The following is a 27,596-nucleotide window of genomic DNA, read 5'->3' as shown; positions in this document are numbered from 1 at the left end:
TTTGTGAGTTTTAGTACAAAAAAAAAACCTGGAACTGCAGTAAAATGCTGATAAATCTGTCTTAAAGAGGCAGAGTTTTCGAGTTATTGTGGAAAAAACGTATACAATTTTAGATACGTACTGTATGTTTTTGCTTCAATCCAAAAGACTTTTAGGTGTGATTTTCATATTATTATGATGTACTATTTTGATTTAAAAACAGCCATTTTTATTTTGTTTCTCAATATTATTCATAGAAATATAAACTCATAGGTTGGGAAGATTTAAGACTATACTTTATTCTTCTTGAGCTTATGTTTAGATGGATATTTATTTCTGAATAATTCAGCTGATTCCTTGGGTATATTACCTGCATTAGCAGCAATTTCACGTACTTGTCTGTCTATGATTATTGCCATCTATGTATCTAAACAATCCATAATCTTTTTTTAATTTATTTAACGCTGCTGCGACTAAACAAAGATCAAAATCTTTCCGATCAATTTATACATCTGAGAAAAAGAGTAGAAAAGTCACACTCGGTGCTTGCAATGTGTGTAACCACTTCTGTAGAAAAGTAAAATACCGGGAACTAATACTTTACAAATATGGGAAATGTATATCTTATAAGTTGGGACACCTGCTTAGTATTTTTCCAACAGTTCAGATACTTTAGTTGTGACAATCGTGTAGATGTGTCATATTGGGAGCAAATTATGGTTTGTGCAGTAAGTAAAGTAAATCTTCAACAATATCCCAGTAGCAAAACATCAGAGGACATTTTCCATATGGGAACTTAATCATTGCTTTTGAAATGCCAAGCTAAATAGGGGAGGCATGGAACCTGTTATGCAGAATGCTCAGGACCTGGGGTTTCCCTGATAAGGGTTTTTTCCATAATTTGGATCATCATACATTGTCTACTAAAAATTATTTAAGCATTACATAAACACAATAGGATTGTTTTTCCACCAAATTTGGATTGATGATTAATTGGAATTGAGTAGAAGACAATGAGGTATTATTACTACCAAGCCCGGATTTGTGGCGAGGCCTAGGGTGGCAAAATTTTAGGGGCGGCATGCACTGGGTGCTCCGGTGCTTAAAAGCAAACTCAGGTGCACTGAGGGTCCGGCTCTAGGACCATGCGGCCTGCACTAGGATCGTGCGGCCACGGAAGGGTGTGCACACTAAGGGGCAGATGTATGAAGGGTCGAATATCGAGGGCTAATTAACCCTCGATATTCGACTAGGAACTAAAATCGTTCGACTTCGAATATCGAAGTCGAACGATTTAGCGCAAATCCTGCGATCGAACGATCAAAGGATTATTCCTTCGATCGAACGATTAAATCCTTCGAATCGAACGATTCGAAGGATTTTAATCCAACGATCGAAGGAATATCCTTCGATCAAAAAATCTCAGGCAAGCCTATGGGGACCTTCCCCATAGGCTAACATTGACTTCGGTAGCTTTTAGCTGCCGAAGTAGGGGGTCGAAGTTTTTCTTAAAGAGACAGTACTTCGATTATCGAATAGTCGAACGATTTTTACTTCGAATCGTTCGATTCGTAGTCTTAGTCGTAGTCGATGGTCGAAGTAGCCCAAAAAACACTTCGAAATTCGAAGTTTTTTTAATTCGAATCCTTCACTCGAGCTTTGTAAACGTGCCCCCTAAGCGTCCAACGCTGGCCTCGGGGCGCCGTTTGCATAAATACGGCCCTGATTATTATAGATTATTATTTGCTTAAAATAGTATCTATGGGAGATGGCTTTCCCGTAATACAGAGCTTTCTGGACCTCGGGTTTCCAGATAAGAGATATCTCATCTGTACTATGTACTTACCTACATGTAAGCTACACTATCTGTAATAGTAATTCCTAACACTGCAAAAAGAATACTCCACTTTAAAATACGCTATTACAGAAAGCTACAAGCTTTCAACAGGAACTTCTTAGTACCTACAGCCTATTATTATAACAATGTACCTTTAAATTTCCAAGTGGTTAATCACCTTCCCGAAAAGATCAAAGGGTAAGAGCAAAACATTAAAGCATCAAGCTTTTTGGAGTTTCACATTGCATATTGTGAACGCAGTGGAGCAGAACAAAGAATAAATGGAGCATAATATAATAAGACTGGGGAAAATGGTGCAGAATAAAATGAAGGACGGCCGAGAAGCAGGTGGAAAAGGAATATAAGGAAAGGCAGCAGGCATGTCTCGATGATTTACATTTCATACATCAAAGTTTATCATTAAGTAATAACAACATATGTTCGTAAAAAATTGCCTACAGACATTTATACCCTTATTGTTTATATTCTCTTTGTAGTCAACTAATGGGAATATTAAGAACTTAAAGGAAAACTATACCCCCCAAACAATGTAGGTCTCTATTAAAAGATACTGAGTAAAACAGCCCATGTATAAAACCCTGATTCATGTAAATGAACCATTATCATAATAATATACTTTTTTAGTAGTATGTGCCATTGGGTAATCATAAATAGAAAATTGCCATTTTAAAAAATAAGGGCCGCCCCCTGAGATCGTAAGATTCACTGTGCACACATACAAACCACATGTAAGGTCACATGAGCCAATTAACAGACAGAGTTCTGCCTTTTGCTTCCTCACTTCTTCCTGTTACAGTTAGTGTTGTAGTATTTCTGGTCAGGTGATCTCTGAGGCAGCACAGATAGAGTCACGAAATGGTGGTTCAAGGCAAGAGATGTAAAAGGGCAATATTTATGTAAATATATATTCCAGTTTGGTAAGATTCTTTAATATGTCATTCAATTTGATATAAACTATCTGTTGCTTAAGTATTCATTTTGGGGGTATAGTTTTCCTTTAAACATTATTTCTCCTACCCCCCATTTCCATGAAGCTGGTGTTGACTTTGTAGTTAGGCTGCTATAGTCCCCTATGATTCGTTTTCACATTTTCTCTAATGATAAATCTCAAGTAATTGTGTTTTTATTTCTGTTATTTACTAAATATAAGCCAAACAGAAGGTGTGATTGTACATGCTGGACAGTCATTAAATTTCTCTTCTGTGATTTAATGTTCCCTGTGGTTGGTATGTACTTTTTTATGGTCCTGTGATCAGAAAGGCTTATTTTTGGGAGGGTGGTATAAAATTTTGAACTTGCAGCCATCTTGCACTTATACATAGGACTAATTATTTGTCAGTAACAATACAATATACTGTACTGTAATGTACTGTACTTGTCTATTAGGAACCTTAGAAGCAGTGGGTACACTCAGATGCACAGGAGATCCCTGTAGATTCCTGTGTTCACCGAAGCGTTTTTGGGGCCCCGGGAGAATTGGCTTTCTAAACGGAATTTGGCACCAAATTCTGCGCCAAATGATGAGGTCATTGCACCCCTCAGCCTGGAAGAGACACGCCAGGAGGTAAGGATACCAAGAGATCTTCCGGCGCGTCTTACAGCAGCACATACAATTAATTTGGCTGTCACTGTAGAGTCATTCATTACAATATGTAATATTTTACCGGGTGGTATCGACATTTGTGTTTTGTAAGACATGGGATAATGACTTAACAGATCAACATGATAAATCATAATATTGACAGTAATAAAAATCGTGGCGTGGGTGTTTATTGGTCTCTCTAAGTTGACCTGTTTGAAGTTTGAGTACATTTAACTCATACAATCAAAGTAGTCATTAGTGATATTTAAAGACTCATATTGCATATCTTTATTAAATAACTGAATATGAGAATTTTATGATCTCTGAAAACATGTGTAATTCATATTTTATTATCCATTGTTTAAATGACTCTCTTTGAAAACAACAACTTGATTACCGTATATACTCGAGTATAAGCCGAGTTTTTCAGCCCCCAAAATATGCTGAAAAACTCTACCTCGGCTTATACTCGGGTCAAACGCAAAAACGGTCGCCGGCGTCTAAGAATAGTTGACGGCATCTAAGAATAGTCGCCGGCGTCCAAGAATAGCCTCCAAGAATGGTCATCGGCATCCAAAAACGAGACGGCGGCACCTCTAATGGGAGCAGAAACCCTCAATTTTTTGATTGAAACTTACCAGAAGCTGCTGCATTTCTCACCCTAGGCTTATACTCGAGTCAATAAGTTTTCCCAGTTTTTGGAGGTAAAATTAGGTACCTCGGCCTATACTCGGGACGGCTTATACTCGAGTATATACGGTAGGTGCTTCGGGTCAATTGATAGCTGTAGGCAAACTTTTTAAAGGGAGTTATGTAATACAAGGTGCAACTTTTATACAGGTACAGTCACCTATACCAGCCTATACCTGGGCAAACATTTTATTACATACACACACATATCACACTACAACCATGTGCTACAGTCAGCTTCACCATGAGCCATTAACCTGTTTCTATGTTTTGGAGGACAGCGATGTACCCAAAGGAAACCAACAGAGACACCTGGAGACTATACATGCTCTTTGCAGGCAATACCCTGAAATCAATCAGTTGTGCAGAAAGGCGAGACAGCTAACCACTGCTCTAGTCTTGGGTTAAATTGGGCTATTCCAAGTGGTACGCAAAGCTGCCTTAGCTAACTATAATCTTAATAACAGAGCAATAGCCCCATTGAAGTAAGGAACGTGTAGACTCACCAGTAGAAATGTTGGGTTTGGGTACCAAGCCCCAAACCTACAGTGAGAGGGAGTGGATGACACCATAATAGCAAAATTGAGCAAGCACTCAAAAATAGTTTTGCGCATTTTGTGCTACAAGTGCCTTTCTGTACCATTTCTAAAATAATCAAGTTTTTATTCACTATCCCTCTGTCAGTATCTGCTTCTCTTTATTCTCTCTTCATGCAGAAGTTGGGTGTCAGATATTCATTGACAGTTAGATCCAATATATTTTCGTTATAGTTCCTCTTTAAGTATTAAATGCCACAGATTGTTCCCACTCATTCCTTTTAGCTTTTCTTCAATGAACTTGCTTGCACTTTTACTTCCTTTTTGTGTTCTAAAGAATTACACAGAGTTGTTGACAGCCACATACCCTGTTCTCTCTCTTCTTGTTTATAAGAATTATGTTATGTTGCTCCATTTGGAAAATAGTAACAGTACAGTAGTAAAATGAATTCCGCACAGCTCACAAGTTCGGCAGTTGCCACTGTTTATTCTTTTTTCCCTCCTGTATAATTAAGTTAAATTTAGAATAAGTAGCCTACATAATTAACATCACGAAATTGTAGCATTTGATCACAGATACCATATGTTTTAGTCTTTCATCCAAATGTATCCTCTATGGAATTAAGATATTAATCATTAAAGAGATAATTAAGCAATTGAAAAGAACACATTTCTTCACTGAGTGCAGCCTGAATAAAATTAGATATTTGAAGATTTTTGCTTTTCAGTGCTGTCCTTGAGTATGTGAAGAAACTAAGTCAGCTATCACAATGCACTATTTAGCAGAGAAATCTTATTTAATTTCATTAAATCACCCTAAAACTCATAAACAAGTCACTTTCAATGTTGTTCTGGTTTTTTAGAGGCAGGGGGTTCCTCTGTAAAGTGGGATGCACCAAACCCACTATTTTGGATTCGGCTGAACACCTTAATCCCTCGCGAAAGTCACGCAATTTCCCTCCCTGCCCCTAATTTGCATATGCAAATTAGGATTCGGTTTGGCCAGGCAGAAGAATGTGTCCGAATCTGAATCCTGCTGAACAAGGCTGAATCCTGGCCAAATCCCAAACTGAATCCTGGACTCGGTGCATCCCTAAAAGTGATATATAACAATGAAAAGAATTACATTAATATCTTAAATAAAATATGTATAGAGCATATGATGGTTTTTTTTTTTTTTTTTAAAGAAATAATAATTGTATTTTTTTCCCCAAAACATCCTGTTGAGCAGAAACCGTACTCCATATGCACATAAGCAGAACTGAATCATATCTCCATCTGTCCTAATGTATTCTTCCAAAGGAATCAGCTGCAGCCAAAGCTGACTCTTCTGTGCCATATACAAATATCTAATTTGCTAGATGTAGGGAATGCAAATGTATTCAAACATTTTTTCTGTATGTCTATAAAACTAAAATTCTTAGAAATATTAAAAAAAAAAATGAAAATACATTGCTAAGAATTAAAACGCATCTGGGGTCTTAGATAGAAATCTTTCTAATAAGGGGAGTCAAAGTAAGGCCATTGTAAGATAACCATATTACTTAAAAGGGCTTGTAGTGTTCAGGCAATTCAATATCAGTAAACAATATGAGCAGATTTCCTATGATGCAGTATTTCAATTCAAACAAAAATGTATGCAATGTTTAGCGAAGTAAAGGTTCTGATAGGCCATGGAACGCAGTCATTCAAGTGCTTCGGTGGTTAGGGCGTATTTCAAGCCTTTTCATCACCTTTTAATGGTATTTAGTACGTTTTGATAGAAAGGTATATGCCATGACATGATCAACACGCAAAAGAGCACATTTAAATGAATGATTCACAAGAACTAAAAGAGAAAGCGAACACACCTAATGCTATCAAATCCAAAGTGGGTTTCGTTAATGCAGGTGGCGAAAGCAGAATATATCATGAGCCTGGAAATACAGCTGAAGAATGGGAGAGAGAGAATTGAAATGAAGTCTTCACTAACCATTCCTGACAATGTGACAGCGCCATTCCCATCACATTAACTTGCAAATAAAAGGACTGTCTGAGTCCATTATAGTTTTGTCAGAATCTTCTTTGGGACTTATGAAGAAGAGAAAATGTTGGGAACTCTTAAAGAACTACAGAAAAGATCATGTTTGGGTGTTGCAGAAGGGAGTGATGTTTTCTATGTAACTACTCAAAGGTTAGTAAGCATAAAAAAAGTCATTTATGGTGGTAAGATCCCTATATCTTTCTCTTAGGGATGGATTTATTAAGGTTCAAGTTGTATTTTCCACGAAAATTTGAGTTTTTGAGTTGTTTTTTTTTTGGGTAAAAAAAAATTAGAATTTTTCAGATTTAATATACCCCAACCTGGAAATTTAGCTTATCCAAAAATAGACCTGTTGAGGTCATGTAGGAGTCAATGGTAGAGGTCCCTTGAACCATTTGAAGATGTTAACAGCCTGCATGATGATCATGGCCCGAAAACTCGACGGATTCGAGCGATTCAAGTTTTTTTCCATCCGAAAAATTGATCAATTTGAGATTTTGGGTTTCAAAACTCGAACTCGGTCATTGCAGTTTTTTGCATTCAAGTTTTTTCTTAAATAAGAAACCATTCCAGTTGTGAGTTCATTCAAGTTCATTCGAGGTATAAAAAACTCTAACATTCAACCTTTGATAAATAACCCCCTAAAAGTCTAAACAGTTTTGAGGCTTGTGTTCTTTCTGCGTTCTAATCATAAAAAGCAGAATATCCCATTTATAAAAACCGATAATTTTTTTTAGGAAAGATAGAGTAGGCCTTAATGATGCATCTGCCACACAACCACATCTGTTTTTCCCACAAAATGAATAGTATATGCAATTTCTGAGCCAGAAGTCTTGTCTCCTTCTCTCTTCTCTCTACTCACAATATTATCCTATTACTATATACAAACCATGAACTGTATAAAATCATACATTTCTTTAAATAAAGCTATGTAACTTTGAAAGTGCAATTTTATTAATTTAGAGAAAGCAATTTCCTCACTTCCTGCTGTTTCCTTGGAATAGATGTCTTCACTTCCTGTGGTTTCTCAAAGTATTCTCCTTTTGTGAACGGTTGGAAAAGAAGGCTGGAAAACCAAAAGCAGACACAGTGAAATCCTACAAACTGTGAATACTAGATTATTATTTCTTTTTATAAAAACAGCATGGTCCATTGTTCTTATTGGGAAGTTGGATCAATCTCTGTGTCTCAGTTATCAAAGATTAAGTAGAACAAACTACATTTTGTGAACGTGTTTGCTGGGAGCAGTAAATCACTTTTGGTTGCAATGCATTATAGTGATTTGAAAGTATTTTTTGTTAATAGCCACCGTAGGCTTCTAAAATTGGAAATCTGGATTTATTTGCTGCTTGAACAAACATCTATTCATAGGAGCAGAAAGAATAGACAGTTATAAAATGCTTTCATTAACTGCTAATTGGACTTTCTTCACTCAGTCTTTTTTTCATGTGAAGCACTGAACATGTGAAGTCCTAATCACCTTATTATCATTATTTAATTTGGAGAAATGGACAGATAACAAACCTCAGAAAGGTAAACAAATGCCTATACAATATGCTATAGTGTCTTGGCTTTGCTTTCTGTCTTTCTTTAAAAAGACAGAATTTATTAGCAAATAAAATGTAATAAATTATCCATTTATCTTAAAGACTTGCAGTAGGGTGGGTGCCCACAGGTACCTGTGGAATAGCCACAAACCAGTTGGGACTCGGTTATTAATGCCTCGACCATGCGGGTGACCAGTGGCCACCATTTTGGTACAGGAGGGTGAACTTTCAACAGCTATTTGGGGGGGGGGGAGTAAAGAAGAAAATAAGACAAAAACAAGATGATATAAGTAAAATGGGTGAAAAGTTTAAAAAATAGGATAGATTTTATAATTGTAAAAAAAAGACTATTTTTTTTTTTACAATTTTTTAATTGGTATTACTGTTGCAGTTACCATTATATTCATAAAAATATTGAAGTAAACAATAGACATAAACCACATTATCTTCAACTTTATTATTCACATAAACAAATATAGGATAAAGGCATTGTTTATGTGAGTACCTAGTATGGAGCAAAGAAATTAATAACGTCAGATTACAAATTTTGGAAAAACTAATTACAAAAATTGATTTTTGAACACCTGAAAAATAAAATCAGATGACAGCAAATTTCAAGGTGGATTTATTAAGTATCAAGTCAAGTTTTCTGCAGGATTCCTAACCATGTTATCTGGAATTTGTAAAAAAAAAAATCAATCCAAATCAATTCAATCAATCCACCAAAAATCAATTTTGATCATTAATAAACTTCACCCAAAATTATTATGGATTGACTGGAACCTATCAATTAAATACATCTGCATCTGTTTCTCTGGATAAACATTGCAATGCTATTCTTTTGCTCCTTTGGCCAAAGTATATAGACAAATAAGTATTTACATGACTTTGAGAGAGTGACCTTGATTTCTCTAATAAAAATATATGCTGGGATGGTGATTTATTAGATTTGTAGAATTGGAAGGCAAAAACAGCCTGTATAGTATACAGTATATGTTTGCTCAAGGATGCTTACATACCACAATATATTGTATACTTATTAAAACATATCTATACTGAATACATACAGTACTGGGTCAAGGCAAGCACTCAATGCCGCCTTTTTTGTCATCTACATTGAATTTTTTATGTTTATAAGTAATAATAATAGGAGGACTGTAAAGGAGAGTTGTTTCCTTTTAAATTATAAAATGCATTTTCATTTTTGTTTAAAGGAGAAGGAAAGGTTAAAATTAAGTAAACCTTATAAGAAAGGTCCACCTAAATATACCAGTAAACCCTTAAAGTAATGCTGCTCTGAGTCCTCTGTCAAAAGAAACACAGCATTTCTTTCCTTCTATTGTGTACATATGGACTTCTGTATCAGACTTCCTGTTTTCAGTTTAAACTTCCTTGCCCCTGGCGTGAGCATGCTCAGTTTGCTCCTCTACCCACTCCTTCCTTCTCTGCTGTAATCTGAGTGAGCAGGGAGAGTAAGGCAGGAAGTGAGGTCACACCAAGCTAATATGGCAGCTGCTATCCTAAACAAACAAAGAGCTTCTAGAGCTGATTACTCAGGTATGGTAAAATAAAATAAATAAAGTGTTATAGCTTGTACTATTGCAGCTAATCTATTGGCAATAAAATGCCTCTGTAGCTTTCCTTCTCTTTTAATACATCATTAGCGTATTTCTAAAACAAGCCCAGTTTATAGAAGATGGGTTTAGATCCCACATGACCCAACAGAGATCTGATTGATCAATAATGTCACAGGATCAAGTTATTATTTAAGTTCTGTACTAAAATTAAGATTTGCCTTCTGGAAGAAGAGTTCTAAACAGAAGTTAGTGTGACAATTCCACCTGTTCTGTGGCAACAGTGAGCTGACGATCAAATAAACTACTGTCCTAAGGTCCTGTTAATGAATCACAGTCCTAAATATTTTGGATCTTCCTGCTCAATTTATGCTACCAAAATCCAGTAAGTCTCATCAGTTGTAATGTTGTCAAACTAATGTCCTGTCTAATGTTAATAGCACAGAGATATATTCTTTAGAGAAATGACATCAATGAGCTCTGACTCTGTCAATGACACATGTCTTTGTAATCGCCATGTGTTTTAACATGCTACAAACATGCCAAAGAACCAGTAAGAAATCACAATGAATTATAGGGATTCTTGATGCAAAACATACTAATTTATTCAAAATTTGCCCGATTTGCTGTTTCATTGTAATAGTGACACAGTATTTACTGAACTGGGTTCTTCCACTAAACACTTTCCTGACTGTTAGAAAATTGCTTTGAGCATTCAAATTCTGTTCTATGGTGAGATGGAAATCAATAGCAGTACTTATCTGTAACCCTTAATATATAGGATAATCTCCTAAAATGCAAATCCAAAGCTTTTCAGTATGGAAAAGAACTTGGTAAATCTAAAACAGTTTGTATTTTTTTACCGAATGGTGTCCATCATTACCACTGTGTAATAAAATTCTAACATTAATACAAACCCAGTGCTGTGTAACTGATATTATCTAAGCCAGTTTAAACCCATGTTGGTGGAAAAACTATTTTCCTGTTTAATATTTATGCACATTTGAAGTATACAACAAGCCAACATCCTAAGCATTTCAGAGAAGCTCTCATACCTGTATTTTTTTTTGTTCCATATGATGTCCCCTCGAAATGAATAGGTTTATTTATCAAAAATGTAATCTGTGAGTTTAAAAAAAAATCTTTTTACTTCGAATTAACTCACAATTTAAAAAACCTGAATGTTTGCTTATTTATTAAAAAAAATCCGAATATTAAAAAACTTGATTAAATACAATTGTGGAAAGAATTGAAAAGTTCAAATTTGTCAGTTTACAAGCTCAAAAACCTCAAATTTGTGAGTTTACAAGCTCAAAAAAAACCCTCAAAAATCTAGGGGGAAAAAAAAAAGCCTTGAAATTTACCTAATGCAACTTTACATGAACTCACAAGCTTTTAGATGCTGAAGTTTTGCATTCAAATATTTTGAGATTTTGTACTTAATAAATATAATTTCAAATGTGTGAGTTTTTGTGCAAAAAATTTTGAATTGTGGATAAAATGAGAATTTGAACGTTATTGATAAATCAACACCTAAATAAAAACTGGTAACATCACAGAAAGAGTGAGGTCTCTCTTACAAACAGAAGTACCAAGCTCTAAATTAGACTCATAATTGGGCGTGCATTAGAGTTTTTCAAAAATGTTCATGTGCCAATGAAAGCTCCATAGCACCAGCTCAGTCTGCTCTGATGCATTGCATTCATAACTCAATTGACTTGTACCAAGTGAAATGGATTCTAATAGACACTGCTCAATGGAAAAACATGAGCTAAATGTGCATGTTATTTGCCAAAACGTCCATATTGATGCATCATGCGCAAGTTGCTTTGGATCCTAAAAATAGTGATTTGTGTCTGAATTCTGCACAATGCACTGCTTTGTAAATGAGATTTAAGTATGGAGTATTGGTTTGTGCTGAAGATGCTACATACAATTTTCTTTCGCCAATCAATTATTTTTAAATCTTTGTGTTAACAGTAGTGATAGGCACAAATTTGCAAAACTGTGGCAATAACTCACAGGCGAAAAATGTACCGTATCAAAAAAATGTGGGCATGCATCAGAATAGTTGCGCGCATAAAAATTATTCGGATGCCCTTTGACTTTAATGCATTTGGATAAAATAGGCGCACGTATAAAAATTGTTGCGGACGTCAAAATTGACGCATCTCAAAATAATTTTGATGCCCATTGACTTCAATGCGTTTCGCAAATTTTTCACAAAACGGGACAAATTCGCCCATCACTAGTTAACAGGTATGAATTTTAGCTAATTCTGCAACATAAAGTCAGAGTTCAGCATGGCAAATACAAATGACTCTGTCACAGTGGGAGGAGGATGTTTTGAATATTCAAGAGAAACGAGAATGCAAGAAAAACTCTGTAATCATTTCCAACAATAATTGGAATGCGTTTCACACAACATCAACCAGAGACACATGCTGCGCTTTCTCTCAAAGTCATATATTTAGTACAAATGGAACTGATCGCCTAACGCCCCCCTTTGAAAAATGTACAAGAACCCTTTTTATTTTTGTCTGAACACATTTGCTCCTACAACAAATGCCATATGGTGAGATTGCTGTGAAAAAGAAGAAAAAAAAACAAACTGATGACTTTGTTAGAGAGGGAGAGGGAAATGCTCGGTGGAGTACAAAATAGAACAAGCGTTGACACCGCGATGCAAAAGTTGTTATATGCAGAAATGAGCATCACTTAACAGGTGTTAAAATCACAACACCTCTCCTTTTTCTACTTCAGAAGAGCTGAACAAAACCCATCTTAAATGATCAGAACTTGCCATTAAAATGTATATTCCAAAGCAGATCTCCCACGTGTTCAAGAGATTATATAAGGAATTGAATAGGCGGTATACCCTTCCTCAATACTCACAGGGTAAAAGATCTCTGGTTACATTCAGGTCACAGGGAGTACATCATTGGCCAGATCATGAATCAGCCAGGTTAAAAAATCCTGTTGGATCGAGGACCATATTATTCGTTTGTCTGTATTCTTGGTGATGTAATCTGATCATCATCAGCCTAATATCACCCACCTTCATGTATGGCCACCTTATGGCGATCGAGTTCTTTATCACAGCTGTGGTTCTGCATGGTTGCTGGTTTGTTTTTTTCAGGATCATGTTTTTTTTTTTCATACAATTAAATATTTCCCAGATTTTAGGTGGTTAGCAATTTATTTTATAAACAAAAAATGTAAAAAAAAAAAAAAAAGCATGAAAAAAATGCAATTGATTTCTAAAAATTGTTTGTAATAAAGAAAATGGCCACATTTTGTTTTACTCAATCGCCTTCCTTTAATAAATCAGCCCCTTAGTGTCCTTTCAGGCAATCATGGGCAATCTGTGGGGCATCTGATTTTGCAAATTGTGGGAAAAAAACCCTCTCATTTTGCATTTTGTTGCCATGATTTTATCCAATGAGATTTGTGCTAAATACAAAATAAAAATCTCACCACCTAAAATCTGCTTAGATGCCATAAAAATCTATGTGGAAAAGTTCACTTTTTTGCAAACATGGTTTTTTTCCCCCACAATCGAGGTTAAGCCATTTGAGATTTACAGTACTTAAAGCGGTTGTTCACCTTTAAATTAACTTTTGGGGGCAGATTTATCAAGGGTCGAATTTCGAAGTAAAAAATACTTCGAAATTCGACCATCGAATTGAAATACTTTGAATTTGAATATCAAACCTTTTTCATCGAATTTGATTAAATCGTCGAATTGAATGATTAAATCGTTAGAATCGAGCGATTCGAACGATTTTATCGCATGAATGAACGATTTTACTTCGCCTTCAAAAAACTTAAAAAATGCTGCAGAAGGTCCCCATAGGCTAACATAGCACTTCGGCAGGTTTAATTTGGCGAAGTATTGAAGTCGAAGTTTTTTTTAAGAGACAGTACTTCCATTATCGAATTGTCGAATATTCATACTATTTTACTTTGAATCGAATTCGAAGTCGCAGTATCCTATTCCATGGTAGAAGTATCCAAAAAATTACTTCGAATTTCGAATTCCCTCAAATTCACTTTGACTCGTGATAAATCTTCCCCTTAGTATGATGTAGAGAGTGATATTCTGAGACAATCTGCAATTGATTTTCAATTTTTATTATTTGTGTTTTTTAAATTGTTTAGCTTTTTTTTTTTTTAGCAGTTTGTAATTTCAGCAATCTGGCTGCTAGATTCCAAATTACAATTCCAAATCCCAAGTAAAAGTAGCAATAACTACAAATTCGTAGCTTTAAAGAACATTTATTTTTTAGATGGGGTAAGTGACCACATTTGAAAGCTGGAAAGAGTCAGAAGACATTGAAGTCCTTTAAAAATGAAATAAATTTATAGGAACTGGGAAAACTCTGGAGAAAGCCAGCTAATTGGTGAAGAACGTGCACACGGGAAGCTAAAAAGAGACACCAGGAACCCCATGAATTTGGCCTTTAAGGGCTATACAGTCTGATTTGTAGGATACAAAAAAAAGCAAAAGTTCTCCTAGGAAGGAAATGTTTACACCAAAGGGCCAATGTAATCTTTTAGGAGACCCTTCATGATTTTACTATTAACACAGGGTGTCGTGCCATAAAAACACCTTGACAATCTTCATCATTTTACCCAAACAAGCTTTTGGTATGAAAAACATCGGGAGCTTGTAGGTGCTAACGCTTTTCTTCGTCTCAGAAGCCTACTCAGGTAAAATGATAAAGATTGACAAATTTTTTTTAGCACAACACCCAGCGTTATTAGTAAACTCATGTGGGGGTCTTAAATCGCCCCCCTAATGTTAGAAATATACAATGTTCATAAATAGTGTACATTTATTAATAAACTTCAATCACTCTTTACTGCTGTACTGCATGTTGGAGTGATATCACCCCCTCCCTTCCCCCCCCCAGCAGCCAAACAACAGAACAATGGGAAGGTAACCAGATAACAGCTCCCTAACACAAGATAACAGCTGCCTGGTAGATCTAAGAACAACACTCAATAGTAAAAACCCATGTCTCACTGAGACACATTCAGTTACATTGAGAAGGGAAAACAGCAGCCTGCCAGAAAGCATTTCTCTCCTAAAGTGCACAAGTCACACACATGGGGCAGCTGGGAAATTGACAATATGCCTAGCCAATGTCAGATTTCAAAATTGAATATAAAAAAATCTGTTTGCTCTTTTGAGAAATGGATTTCAGTGCAGAATTCTGCTGGAGCAGCACTATTAACTCATTTTCCCATGACAGTATCCCTTTAAACATCCGCTGTAGTATGGGCATTCTTCTCTTTTTGGTATGCATGTACCTGCCTGTCAGTAAATACAGTGCACTCTTGCCTTTATGTATCTAGATTATACATTTTTTCCCACAAACATTATTATGCTATGAATCCTATACCCCTTCCCCATACCATAGTTCTGCTTTATTCTATAACAAATGACACACATTAGCTATATAAGACAACACTGTTACTGCTAGCTGCCACCTTATTCCTATAATTAATTTACCTGATTTTATATTTAACCACAATTTACAGCACATTTCTACCCAACAAAAAACAAAATACGTTTCAGTCCACTTGTCTGTATAAGCACATATAGAAGAAGTGGTATGTGCATAGTATAAAGCATTGATCCCCAACCTTTTTTTACCCATGATCAACAAACAAAGGGGCAGATTTACTAAATGGCAACCTGTCTAACGCTGGCGAAGATTCGCCAACGTTAGCGTTTTCAGGGACTTCGTTGATTTACTAACGGGCGCAGGTGTCACTTCGCTAGCAAAGGAGATAAGACGCTAGCGGTGATTCACACTCTTTTGGCAGGCAAATTTTCATGCTGGCGAATGGACGTTACTCCGCAAATTCACTAAGATGTGGATTTTACTGAACGTTACCTCTTTTGCCAGACTTGTCTTCGCCACCTCAGACCATCCTCAATCTTCTGTTACTTACATCATATTTTTAGTGGAAAAAAGTCCCAAAAAACGCTGGCGCATTTTCCTTTTTTCAGAGTGATAGCCTGCAAAAGTCCTTTTATATTTTTTTTTGGGTAACCGGGTTCCCTCATACATTTTCTTAAATATGGAACATAAACTATACAGTGGGCTCATGTGTAGGGCATTATAACAACTCTATTTTCTTTATTAAGGTTCCCTGGACTTGTGTAGTGTAATATATTTGCTGCAACATATACGTCCATTCAACTTTATCATTTCCCGTCGTATCCAAATTAACCTGAGCGAAGACCTCTAATGAAGTTGCGCTAGGCATAATTCAACGCTAGCGCATCTTTGCTTTGATTACAGAAGTAATGAAAATTCGCCATTGTTCGGTGCCCTGGACGCAACTTCGCATTTTTAGTAAATTAGCGTTGTCTGATCGAATTTTCGCCTGGCGAAGTGTTGCGATGGCTGCGAAGCCATCACCGGCGAATTTGCTGTTTAGCAAATGTTCCCACTGGGGTCTGGTTCCCTGTGCTGGTGGCTCTCTGAATGCTCCATGGCTGGTTATATAGTTATATAGTTAAGTTGGGTTGAAAAAAAATACCAAAGTCTATAAAGTTTAACCCCTCTAAATGAACCCCAGCGCCAGGGTAAGTACCAGTTGAAGAAGTGTAGACATACAAAGCACAGAGAGCTTGTTGGAGAATGTAGAGGATAAATCTCCTGGAAGAAGTACGAGGCTTGTGTTCCCTCAAGAAACAGATCTAGTGACATGGCTAAAGTCATCCTATAGGACAACTCTTAAAAACAACAATGTACATGGTGTTCATTAAGCCAAAAGCCAAACAGAAACGTTTAATGGAATAAGCTTTACAATCAAGAGAAATAAGGCATGCAAAAAAAACCCAAAACAAACAGAAATTTGCAAACAATTATTGCCACTCTCCAGTATCAGGCAACAGAAATCTCAGATAAATCAAATGAAAAAAGCAAAATCCAAAAGAAGCGCTAAACTATAATAATCAAAACAAATGAAAATACTTTTTATCATCAGTCAATTTGAATGTGTTTAAATCATAACAGATCACCAAATTCCTTGTGTACATTTTAAACCAGGAAAAAAATAAAAATAATAACTACAAGCAATTCAGCTTCTTGGAGACCAAAAATTTTGATTTAGAGAAAGATCAACATGTTTACAGCATAGAATAAAACTGAAATCCAATATCTGTCTTGCTGCCCTCTAATCTCCATTAAGGAACACAGTCACAACAGCCTCGGTCCTCATTAGAAGTGATGCTGTATAGAAGTTGTTCCATGTCTGCCGTTCTTGGCTTCTTTAGGCTTCATTTGCTGTAGAAAAACATAAAAGAAATTGGTATAGTTACATGTATATGGTATCCGATCATCATAGATTTGTTTACTGCTAACCTCTCTCTTTGCGTATGTCACGCATTCAGTTGTTGCCTGAATTGGTGTTTTTGGGAGATAACTACACCCCTGGTGGACACGTAACTACCAGGGACTGGCTCGCCCCACACCAAAAAACTTCAGGGGGCCCAGGCATGGAGTGCTGAGTTTTTGTGTCATTGTCAACCTCATACCCCGCTATCAGCTGCCTGCTTTCGCTTTACTTCTTTGTTTGCGGCGGCTGTTGCCCACCCCCCGCTGCCTTGGGGTCTGCTGTATGGTAATTATGCCAGTGACCCCAGGGGTGACAAAAGGCACTTCCAGTTGAAGTCAATGGCAAATGATCAGTGATTAGAAGAGGCCCAAATGGTTGCCGCCATGTTTAAGTAACCTATGTGACATATCCCTGCAGTTCCCATGAGCAGTAGAAATAAAGATAAGTATATTATAAGATTATTTAATGATTATAGACAAGATGAGTAATAAAAAGTAACAGTAACAATAAATTTGTAGCCTTGCAATCAAGAAGAAGGTGAATCATTCAAAAACTGAAAAAATGAAGGCCGGTTGAAAAGTTGCTTAGGAGTAGCCATTCTATATCATACTATGGGGGTTATTTATTCCGAATTTAGTCTGAATTTATTTCAATATTTTCTGAAAAAAACTCTGACCAAACCCGCACAGGTTTTTTGGGCTTATTTATTAATACACTTTCCCGACAATTGTGTTTGTTGGAAACAATCCGATTTTCACAATTTTTTCAGATTTTTCATTCGTTTTTTTTTCGGATTTTTCACCCGAAAACTTGCCAAAAACCCAGCGCACATCAAAAAATCACTGGGACTTTTCCCATTGACTTATATGCAACCTCGACAGGTCTGAGATGCCGGATTTTCAGATTCTGACTTTTCCTTCCTCTGGGTTTAATAAATTCCGAAAAATTTGTGATTTTTTTAAAAGCCAGATTTTATAAAAAAAACAAACACAAATTTTTCATGATTTTTGCATTTGGAGTTTAGTAAATAACTCCCTTAAAGTTAATTTAAAGGTAAACCTTTATTTCAAAGGTGATATTTGTTTTGAACAATGTTTTAGCAAGCATAAGAGAGAGATATAATGTACATTTTATGCAGGAATTGAAAATTAAGGGCAGATTACACTGTGTAATAAATTAGAAATTTGTATTCATTTACATATTGCCAGACCATGGACAGTTAGGTGTTTTAGTTTGGATTTGGGGGTCACCAATTATCCAATGTCATGCTTATATCTTTATGATATTGGGAAAAAAATATTTTTGTGCTTAAATACTGTAGCGTTTTCCTATTGCATGGTTGTATCTTTCCTCCGTTGCTATTACAGGGGAGGCAGTCTTGACACATTTTGATATTCTTGTTATTTTCTATTTTATTTTTATAGCTAAAGATTTCTTGAGAGATGTCGTAGATCCTGAGATCTGAAACCTATTGTTTACTATAGTGTGTAACCTTTAAGGCAAATGCAGGATTGCTGGCCTGATTCCTGTGATCTTCCCAGGGAAAACCATGGTGATCAAAACTCTACGAGGCAGTGCTTGTGGAATAGCACATAGTCTGGCAATAATCACCCAGGATTCACTGTAGCAATACACCGTACACTTCCCATAGGCAACAAGCTGCCAGCAATTGAAGTTGCTTTGAAGGCCGCAGCTTTCCCTGAAAAGATCACGAGTAATAAAACATAAACATTGTTGAAAACTTTACAGAGCTTAACTCTTGAGCTGAAGAAAGCAAACTACTCAAACCACTGTAGTCCACAAATGAATAATTATGTGAAAACAGAATCGTTAGCTAATTCTGTAATTTACTGCTGTCAGTTTAGGTCCCAACATAAAACACATCCAACATATCTTTCCTTAATTTGGATCTTCATACCTTATGTCTACTAGAAAATCATAAACCCAAAAGGCTGGTTCTGCTTCTAAACTCCTTAGCATGGCTGCCTGTTAAGCAAAGGATAGCATATAAAATCCTTCTGCTAACATTCAAAGCCCTTCACTCCTCTGCTCCTCACTACATTTCTTCACTTGTCTCACTGTAAGTTCCTGGCCATCTTCTCCACTCCACTCAGAGCCATCTTCTTTTCACACCATCCACATCCACTGCCACCTCTTGTCTCGAAACTTTCTATCTTGCTCCTTACCTCTGGAATTCCATCCCTGAATTTCTCCTGAAAGAGTTCTCTCTCATTCTCTTCAAGAAAAAACGAAGTGTCTACCTTTTAGAGCACTAGAACATTAGTCTAGTCCTGGCACCTTTTGGACAATGCCTTTTCCTTGTGCACTTTGCCCCCTCCATTTTCTGCCTGTAGGTTAGCCACCCATCCACTTAGAGTGTAAGCTCTACGGGGCAGGGAACTCCATCCTACTGTGTCTCTTAACACATAGCACCTCTGCTCTGTGTACTGTGTATATTTATTGTATTTATTGTCTGACTTGTCCTCCCTTTATGTACTTTTATATATTGTACTTTTAATTATATACTGTACTTTTATCCATGATACGATGCTGCTGCTCATTAACAGTGATTTACAAATATAGTTATATTTACATACATACAGATTAATTATATCTTAGTTTGTCTCCAGTAAAAGCTACTGTTTTATTATTACAGAGAAAAAGGAAATCATTTTTAAAATAAAATGGAGTCTATGGGAGAAGGCCTTTCAAAAATTCAGAGCTTCTGGATAAAGTTTTTTCAGATCCCATACCTGTATCTTCAACTAAGGTGTTAATCATTGCCCCCCCCCCTCCATCTCCTCTTTTGTCTCATGGAGGAAACCTGGCCATATAGCTCTTTAACCAAGGACCCTAAATGAGTGGATCTTTTGCCAGATTTTGATATTTAAGTTGTGGTATGTACTGGGCTTATCCAACTCAAGAACAGTGCTCCCTCAGCTGACGTTACAGAAGGGCCCAAACTAGGGGTAGATGGGCAGAAGAAGTATTTTCCTAGCAACCCTGCCTACCCCAGCTCTAGCTCTGCCTATAACAGATGCTTTCAAAGGTTTTCACTATAAACTGCAAGTTTAGTTACAAGTGGACATTTTCCCAGCCACTATTGGCCTGTGTATGCCCATGAGCCACACAATAGGTAACTGCAAATTCACATTCTTACTAAATAAAAAATATTGTCGTTAACTTGTCCTAAACTACCACTTAGTGATAAAGATTAGCACAAGTAACCGAATGACCTATTTAGAGATACACTAAATTACTAACATAAATGCTAATTTGCACCATTACAGCTACTAATAGAATCTAATTAAATTCAGCACACCTTCGTAAATCATCCCCTCAGTCTATAAAACATACATAGTTAGAAACACACTATATTTTTTCATGTTAAATCTAAATTAAATTAAACCATGGAGATTTTGTTTTCTCTTCCTTTGTTTTAAAGGGCATATACAGAGATGTGCTGTGCATTTAAAGCTGAGAAACTGTCCCAATTTATATGCCGCGGAGACCGCATCTACAATTCACTGTCTCAGTCATTCCCTTATACAGTTATCTCTGAAATAATCTCAACGGAGACCATGTAATGATTGCTATTCCCTAAACGCTTGCCCCAAAAAAAGTGCTGGAGATAAATCTAACAGTATTAGTGATTAGAAGATCCAAAAGCGGCAAAAAAATTGTCATTTAGCAAACAGATGCCTTTAGGCCATGGTTAGATGGATGACAAAGTCGAAGGTCGAAGTAGCCAATTCGATGGTCAAAGTAGCCAAAAAAACGTTCGAAATTCGAAGTATTTTTTTCTTCTATTCCTTCACTCGAGCTAAGTAAATGTGCCCCTTAATGTCTAAGTTTTATGGGAGGTGGAGGAATTTCTTTATTGTCGAAGATAAAGTAAAGAAATAGCATGTTCTAATTATGATATTTTTGTTGATGAAATGGTTAAGTAATGTGGTTTCTGTAACATTTTTACTACTTCATCAAATGTCCAGACAGACATCAGCAACTACATGACATCAATATGTTATTAATAGTGGCCCTTTGTAACATATTATGGTAGAGAATATATCACCTATTATTTTTTTAATGAAGTGTTTTCTCAGTAATCATTGGTGGTCACTAGGTGCTGCCAAAGACTACAAAAAAATAAATAAAAAGTAATAGTTTCTATGCTTACATAATTATTTTTTAACCTTGAAGATGAGCCTTAATTGAGATTTCTTACTTAAATTACAGCATTTTAGATTACCTGTAATGTAGTTTAATATGACTTCTTTGAAGTGTAAATGAGCATGTGTAGCCCACAGCATGCTAATTACAGCACTGCGGGAAATACAATAGTAGAAAGGATATGTAGGATCACTAGTGCTTAAAGAGGTCAATATCCCAGAATATGCACCCAGCTATAGTGAGAGTATCTCATCTATATCATCACAGATAAACTATGAAGGTACAGACATAGTGGGGCTCATTTATAAACACTGGGCAAATTTGCGCCCAGGCAGTAACCCATATCAACCAATCAGTGATTTTTCAGTCAGTGCAAGAAGAACAGTGAAAGTAAACATTTGATTGGTTGCCATGGGCTACTGCTTAGGTGCAAATTTGCACAGTGTATATAATTAACACCCATTGACATCAGCAATCAAAGTGTTAAAGCCTTGATCGAGAGATAAGATACGGTAGGCTGCTTAGATGGGGGTTTGCTGGAGGATGCTCCTTGCTTCCATAACTCACTGGCCAACAAGTTCTTTTCCACATGACTAGTGATGGGTGATCAAATATGGGCGTCAAAAATAGTGATGGGTGAATTCATTATTGAAGCCGGCGACAATTCCGCCACCGGCGACAATTCTCAACAATTTGCATTTCCCAAATTGTTCGCTAATTTTTCGGCAAAGTGAAACGGGAGAAATTTGCCCATCACTAGACGAAATTATTGACTCGAGCGACAATTTTTATACACTATGCTATTTGGTCCAAATGTATTAAGGTCAATGAGCGTCCGAATAATTTTGATGTGTACCAATTTTTTTTGACATGGCAGATTTTTCACTGGCGAATTGTCGCTGCAAATTCACGAATTAATTCGCAGGTGTCGAAATTCACCACAAATTTGTGTCTGGCGAATTTATTCTTCCATCACTACACATGACCAAACTTTACCAATCTAAACAGTTGACCTTTGGATCATCAACCAGCCTGGGCACAGCCAGCCTACATAATCTAAGGTATGTAAAAAATAAACCTCTTGTTCTTGATATTTTCCATGTTATCTATCTATGAACTCTGATGTACTTGTAAAGAGTAATCATGTCCCCTCACAAGTGTGTTTTTTCCCAGGAAAAACAATGCCAACCTTAATAGTCTTTCCTCATAGTTAATTCTTCCACTCCTCTTACCAGTCTAGTTACGTGTCTCTGCACTCTTTCAAACTCATGAATTTCCCTCTCAAGGACTGGGTCAAAAAACTGCACTGAATAATCAAGGTAAGCCAGGGAACCATTAAGAAGCAAAATTATGCCCTTTTTTATGCAAGACAGTGGGGGTTATTTATAATCAATGTGCAAATTTGCCCAGGGGCAAATTTGCCCAGTGTTTATAAATGAGCCTCAGTACCTGCTATAGTAGCCACTAAGTGATAATGCCTATAATTGTCCAGTTTGCTATCCACAAAAATCTCAAAATTCTTCTCAATTAAGGAGGGTCTCAATACAATATAATTTAGTGTATAACTAGCATGTATATTACTCTACAGAAGTGCATTGCCTTTTAAAAACACTGAACCTCATTTGCTGCCCTAAATATGGTAGAATTATTTCAAGGCATTACTTTATATCCATTATATTATATACATTTATACAGCAACTACAGAATGCTCTATACAGTAAAACAAAGGTGACTAGTTTGTATTAAATGCTGACATCACAGGCATTATATTAAATTTACAATTTTACAGGCTGAATCATTTCTCATCTCCTGCTCCTAATGGAAGTCTTAGCCATTCTGACATAAGCATACCAACAAAAGAAACATTAATCTGCCATTATGACTAAAGAAATCATATACAACTGCCATTAAGAGAATATGCTGGCTTTCCTGCAGTAAAGATCTCTATAAACAAATAAACTGCACTCTCAAAAATGTAACCAGCCACATTCATCTACAGACATAATAGATATAAAGAACAGTTCTTGCTCATTTTTTAATTTGGCCTATGTTTTGTGTGGTGCCAAAATGTGTTGTAGGGACCCATAGGGTTAAGTTCGCCTATGGTCCTAAAAGTACCACATGGTAGGAAATCTCCTGCCTGGCCAGCTAAGTTTTAGACCTAAATTGGATAAGGGAGGGGGAGTGAGCCCTTTGTCCCGGATGCAGTGTGTTTTGGCAGATACCAGATTTGGCCAGAAGGTGTCACTGTTGCATAACTGCTTCATATAGTTTAAAGCCATGTGTTCAGGCTCAGTTCTAGTTTAGAAGAATGGAGCTGGGACTGTTTCCTTTCCAGGGTCTGCTGCACCAGGCACCGGGTTATGGAGAAAACCACATGGATGACAATGCCCTGTGTGGGCTTGGGGATATCGGGACCCCGATTATCATGAGAGAGATCACCCAGCAATAACAGATGCCTGCAAAAGGATTTGAAGGAAAGAGGCTTGTTAGTACTCACACCCAGAATGGGTGTTGGAGTGGCCTAAGGATTTAATTGCCGTGGATACCTTACAGCTCTGTGTGAGCCCCGGGTGAGTTTGCATGTGAGAGAGTAGTGAAAGGATCCAGCATGTGTCCCCTGTTTGAGAAAACAGGCATTTTTCCTGTGCCCGCTACTTGGGAGCAACTACCTCTGTCAAACAGAAGAGGTATTTTGGCAGGTAGTGCTAACTGGGGAAGTTTTAAAAGGGAATGTAACTCGTTATCCACCAGGAGTGGAGTGTGGGACTTTAAATGGTAAAGATGTGCCAGGATTGGAATGCACAAGGGTTCCCCAGGGTAGTGGGTATTGATGTGTTACTTTTTATTCTGCACTTTTCGTCTTATATAAAGTTACATTTGTTATACTGGTATGGTTAATCATTTGTTCCTAGTGGGGCCACCCGTAGGTGTATTCCCAATCCCACTAGGTGGAGGCACTGCCATGAGGTAAATTCCCAGTACATTTTCATTTAGTAAAGGGGATTCAAGACCTGTGGATGGTAAGAAATCAATGTTTTATATCCTATGGCACAGGGGGTGGCCAAGATGGGGTTACAGTTAATCATATATTACATTATATCTGATCATATAATATCCCCAAATTCCTCCTATTGGTTATTATGGAGATGTCAGTTATGTGGTTTATGAGCTGCTGAATAAAAAGCTAAATAACTCAAAAACTACAAATAATAAAAATTAAAACCGCCTGAGAATATCACTCTCTACATCAGCAGTCCCCAACCTTTTTCATCCATGAGCAACATTCAGATGTAAAAAGAGTTGAGGAGCAACACAAGCATGAAAAATGTTTGTGGAAGGTGCCAAATAAGAGCTGTGATTGGCTATTGGTAGCCCCCATGTGGACTGGGAGCCTACAGGCAATACACATGTTTTTTATACAACCAAAACTTGCCTCCAAGCCAGGAATTCAAAATAAGCACCTGCTTGCTTTGAGGCCACTTGGAGCAACATCCAAGGAGTTGGGGAGCAACATGTTGCTCACGAGCTACTGGTTGGGGGATCACTGCTCAACCTTTTAAAGGGGTTAAATCCCCAGCACTGGGTGACGGCAGGGAGTGTTTTCAGCAATTTTATGCTACATATTAACAGGGAAAAAGGTACAGGCAAAATTGCATCAAATTTACAGTATGCCAATGCCCTTTAAAAAAAATCAATGTCAGTGTCATGTTCTACTAATATTACTGTATGTATTAAAATCAAAAATATTTATCTCTAGTTATAACAGAGTCAGATCCTGTTATTTATGAGGCTAAGCCTTTGATTCTACTTTCTCAAATGTTTCCTGAACAAGAAATTGCGTATGGTAATTCTTCCAGGCAGTAATTATTTGATCATTATCAAAAAAAAGCACATTTTAAACTGTGATGCTGACAATCTTTGTTGCCTTAGCAGTTCCCACTTATTTTATCAGAGGACATAATTATTTTACAGTCTGCCGTTGAGTAATAACAAGCGATGTCAATTGGTATGGCAGTGTTATCATTTATTGTTGCTTAGGAATAAAGGAAGTGCAAAAGAGTTGTACATGATCATGGTTTCAGCGCTCTGAGAATACAAATCATTTAAGAAAGCACTGAGCCAAGAGCGATAAAAGCTGCATGAACCTGTTGTTCTTGGGGAGATTCTGTAGAAAAGGGTCAAGTTTCAGATGATGCAAATCTCTTGTCATTTGCCTAAGTACATGTAGTTAGAAATCACGTTATGCTCCTGCTTTTTGCTTTCTTTGTAATTATTTTTGGTAGGGCCCTGTTATATGTGAGTATCATTGTACAGGTATGGGATCCATTATCCGGGAAACCCGTTATCCATAAACAGGTCCTGAATTACAGAACGGCCATCTCCCATAGACTCCGTTATAATAAATTAATCCAAATTAAAAATTATTTCCTTTTTCTCTGTAATAATAAAACAGTAGCTTGTACTTGATCCAAACTAGGATACAATTAATCGGTATTGGAAGCAAAACCAGCCTATTGGGGTTATTTAATGTTTACATGATTTTCTAGTAGACAATGATCCAAATTATAGAAACATCCATTATCCAAAAACCCCCAGGTCCCAAACATTCTGGATAAAGTTTACCATATCTGTATTTCAATTTATTATTGGTTATTTATATAGCTGATAATATATTTGGTGCATTATAAAGATCATTTACGCAGTGCTTTAATACAGGTATGGGACCAGTTATTCAGAATCAGTAATTTGGATCTTCATACCTTAAGTCTACTAAAAAATCATTTAAACATTAATTAAACCCAGTAGGGTTGTTTTGCCTTCAATAAGGATTAATTATATCTTAGTTGGGATCAAGTACAAGCTACTGTTTTATTATGACAAAGAAAAAGGAAATCATTTTTTAAAATTACAATTATTTCTGAATATGGAGTCTATGGAAGATGGCCTTCCTGTTTCACTTATTTTTGGTGAAGCGAAATGAGTCAGATTCGCCCATCACTAAGGGGCAGATTTATCAAAGGTCAAATTAAAAATTTGAATTTTTAACATTTTTTATTGTCAAAACTGTTGAATTTGACTAGGGAGTTATTCAAAGTTGATTAGAGTTTTTTTTAAAATTCGAATTTGGTTTTCAAGATTTATCATACTCATACAGGGATCAATTTGGAGCTATTTGCAGAAGTTTTATTCTGAGAAAAAACACACATCTACAGTAAGTTGATTCGATTTCGAGTTTTCGGGTCAATTCAATTCATCCAAGTTTTAAAAATTAGATTTTATTATTCTATTTAGTTTGGTCGATTTTATGGGAGTTTTTAAAAACTCATAAAATTCGAAATTTGACCTCTAATTGTCAGTTCAGTAACACTGGCTTTAGGAAAGCAAAACATAACGATTGTTACTGCTGTTAAGTCATTAGGTAAACAGAATGCAAATTGCAAATTTGTAGGTGAAAACAACAGTACTAATTGCTGGGAGTATATACCCGTGGAGGCCTTTTATCAAAGGTCGAATTTTTGAAACCATGACTGAATTCGCAAACTCTAAGGGGCAGATTTATCAAGGGTCGAAGTGAATTCGAGGGAATTTTCAATTTCAAAGTAAAAAAATTCGAATGGGATACTACGACTTCGACTTCAAATTCGATTAGAAGAAAAATAGTTTGAATATTTGAAGTACTGTCTCTTTAAAAAAAAACTCTTTAAAAAAAACTTCGATTTCAATACGTCGCCAAATTAAACCTGCCGAAGTGCTATGTTAGCCGATGGGGACCTTGTAGAGCATTTTTCTATGTTTTTTGAAGTCGAAGAAAAATCGTGCGATCGATGGATGAAATCCTTTGAATCGTTCGATTCAAAGTACTTCATCGTTCGATCGAATGCTTTTACTTCGATATTCAAAGTCGAAGTATTCCAATTCAATGGTTGAAATTCAAAGTATTTTTACCTTTGAAATTGGACCCTTGATAAAACTGCCCCTAAAACTACACATGTAATGATATGTATTAAAAGATCTGAATAAAAACGTACGAACAGAAAATTATGCTGAACGATGCGCTACAAAATACGTAATTCAAATTGATTTAAAATGGCCCAGTAGGAAAAGCACAACTCCTACTGACTTCTATAGGATGTCAATGAAGTTTTGTATTAGAGGTTTTCGTGGTTTTTACACCTAATAAATCTGGAATTTTTAGAGCTTTTTTAAAAAAAATAGGAAACCCACAAATTTAGAGATTTAGAGATTCGTGGAAAAAAAAAATTGAAATACGAATG

The 27,596-nt window shown here is 36.4% G+C and overlaps 1 protein-coding gene across 2 annotated transcripts in view; it reads right to left on the bottom strand.

Annotated features, from left to right (window-relative positions):
- Positions 1-16,568: 16,568 nt before the first annotated feature.
- macrod2.S (MACRO domain containing 2 S homeolog) overlaps positions 16,569-27,596 on the bottom strand; it is a 1,492,323-nt gene continuing 1,481,295 nt past the window's right edge. For both annotated transcript variants that reach the window (XM_018261753.2, NM_001089698.1), the window contains 1 exon segment: positions 16,569-17,096. Coding sequence is in view for 1 of the 2 variants with exons in the window: in NM_001089698.1 (NP_001083167.1) it covers positions 17,083-17,096 (14 nt within the window). In the remaining variant the exon portion in view is untranslated.

This window comes from Xenopus laevis, chromosome 5L (assembly GCF_017654675.1).
Source record: "Xenopus laevis strain J_2021 chromosome 5L, Xenopus_laevis_v10.1, whole genome shotgun sequence".
NCBI classification, from domain to species: Eukaryota; Metazoa; Chordata; class Amphibia; order Anura; family Pipidae; genus Xenopus; species Xenopus laevis.
Note: the sequence above shows the minus strand (reverse complement) of the source record. Positions and strands in the feature narration are given on the sequence as shown.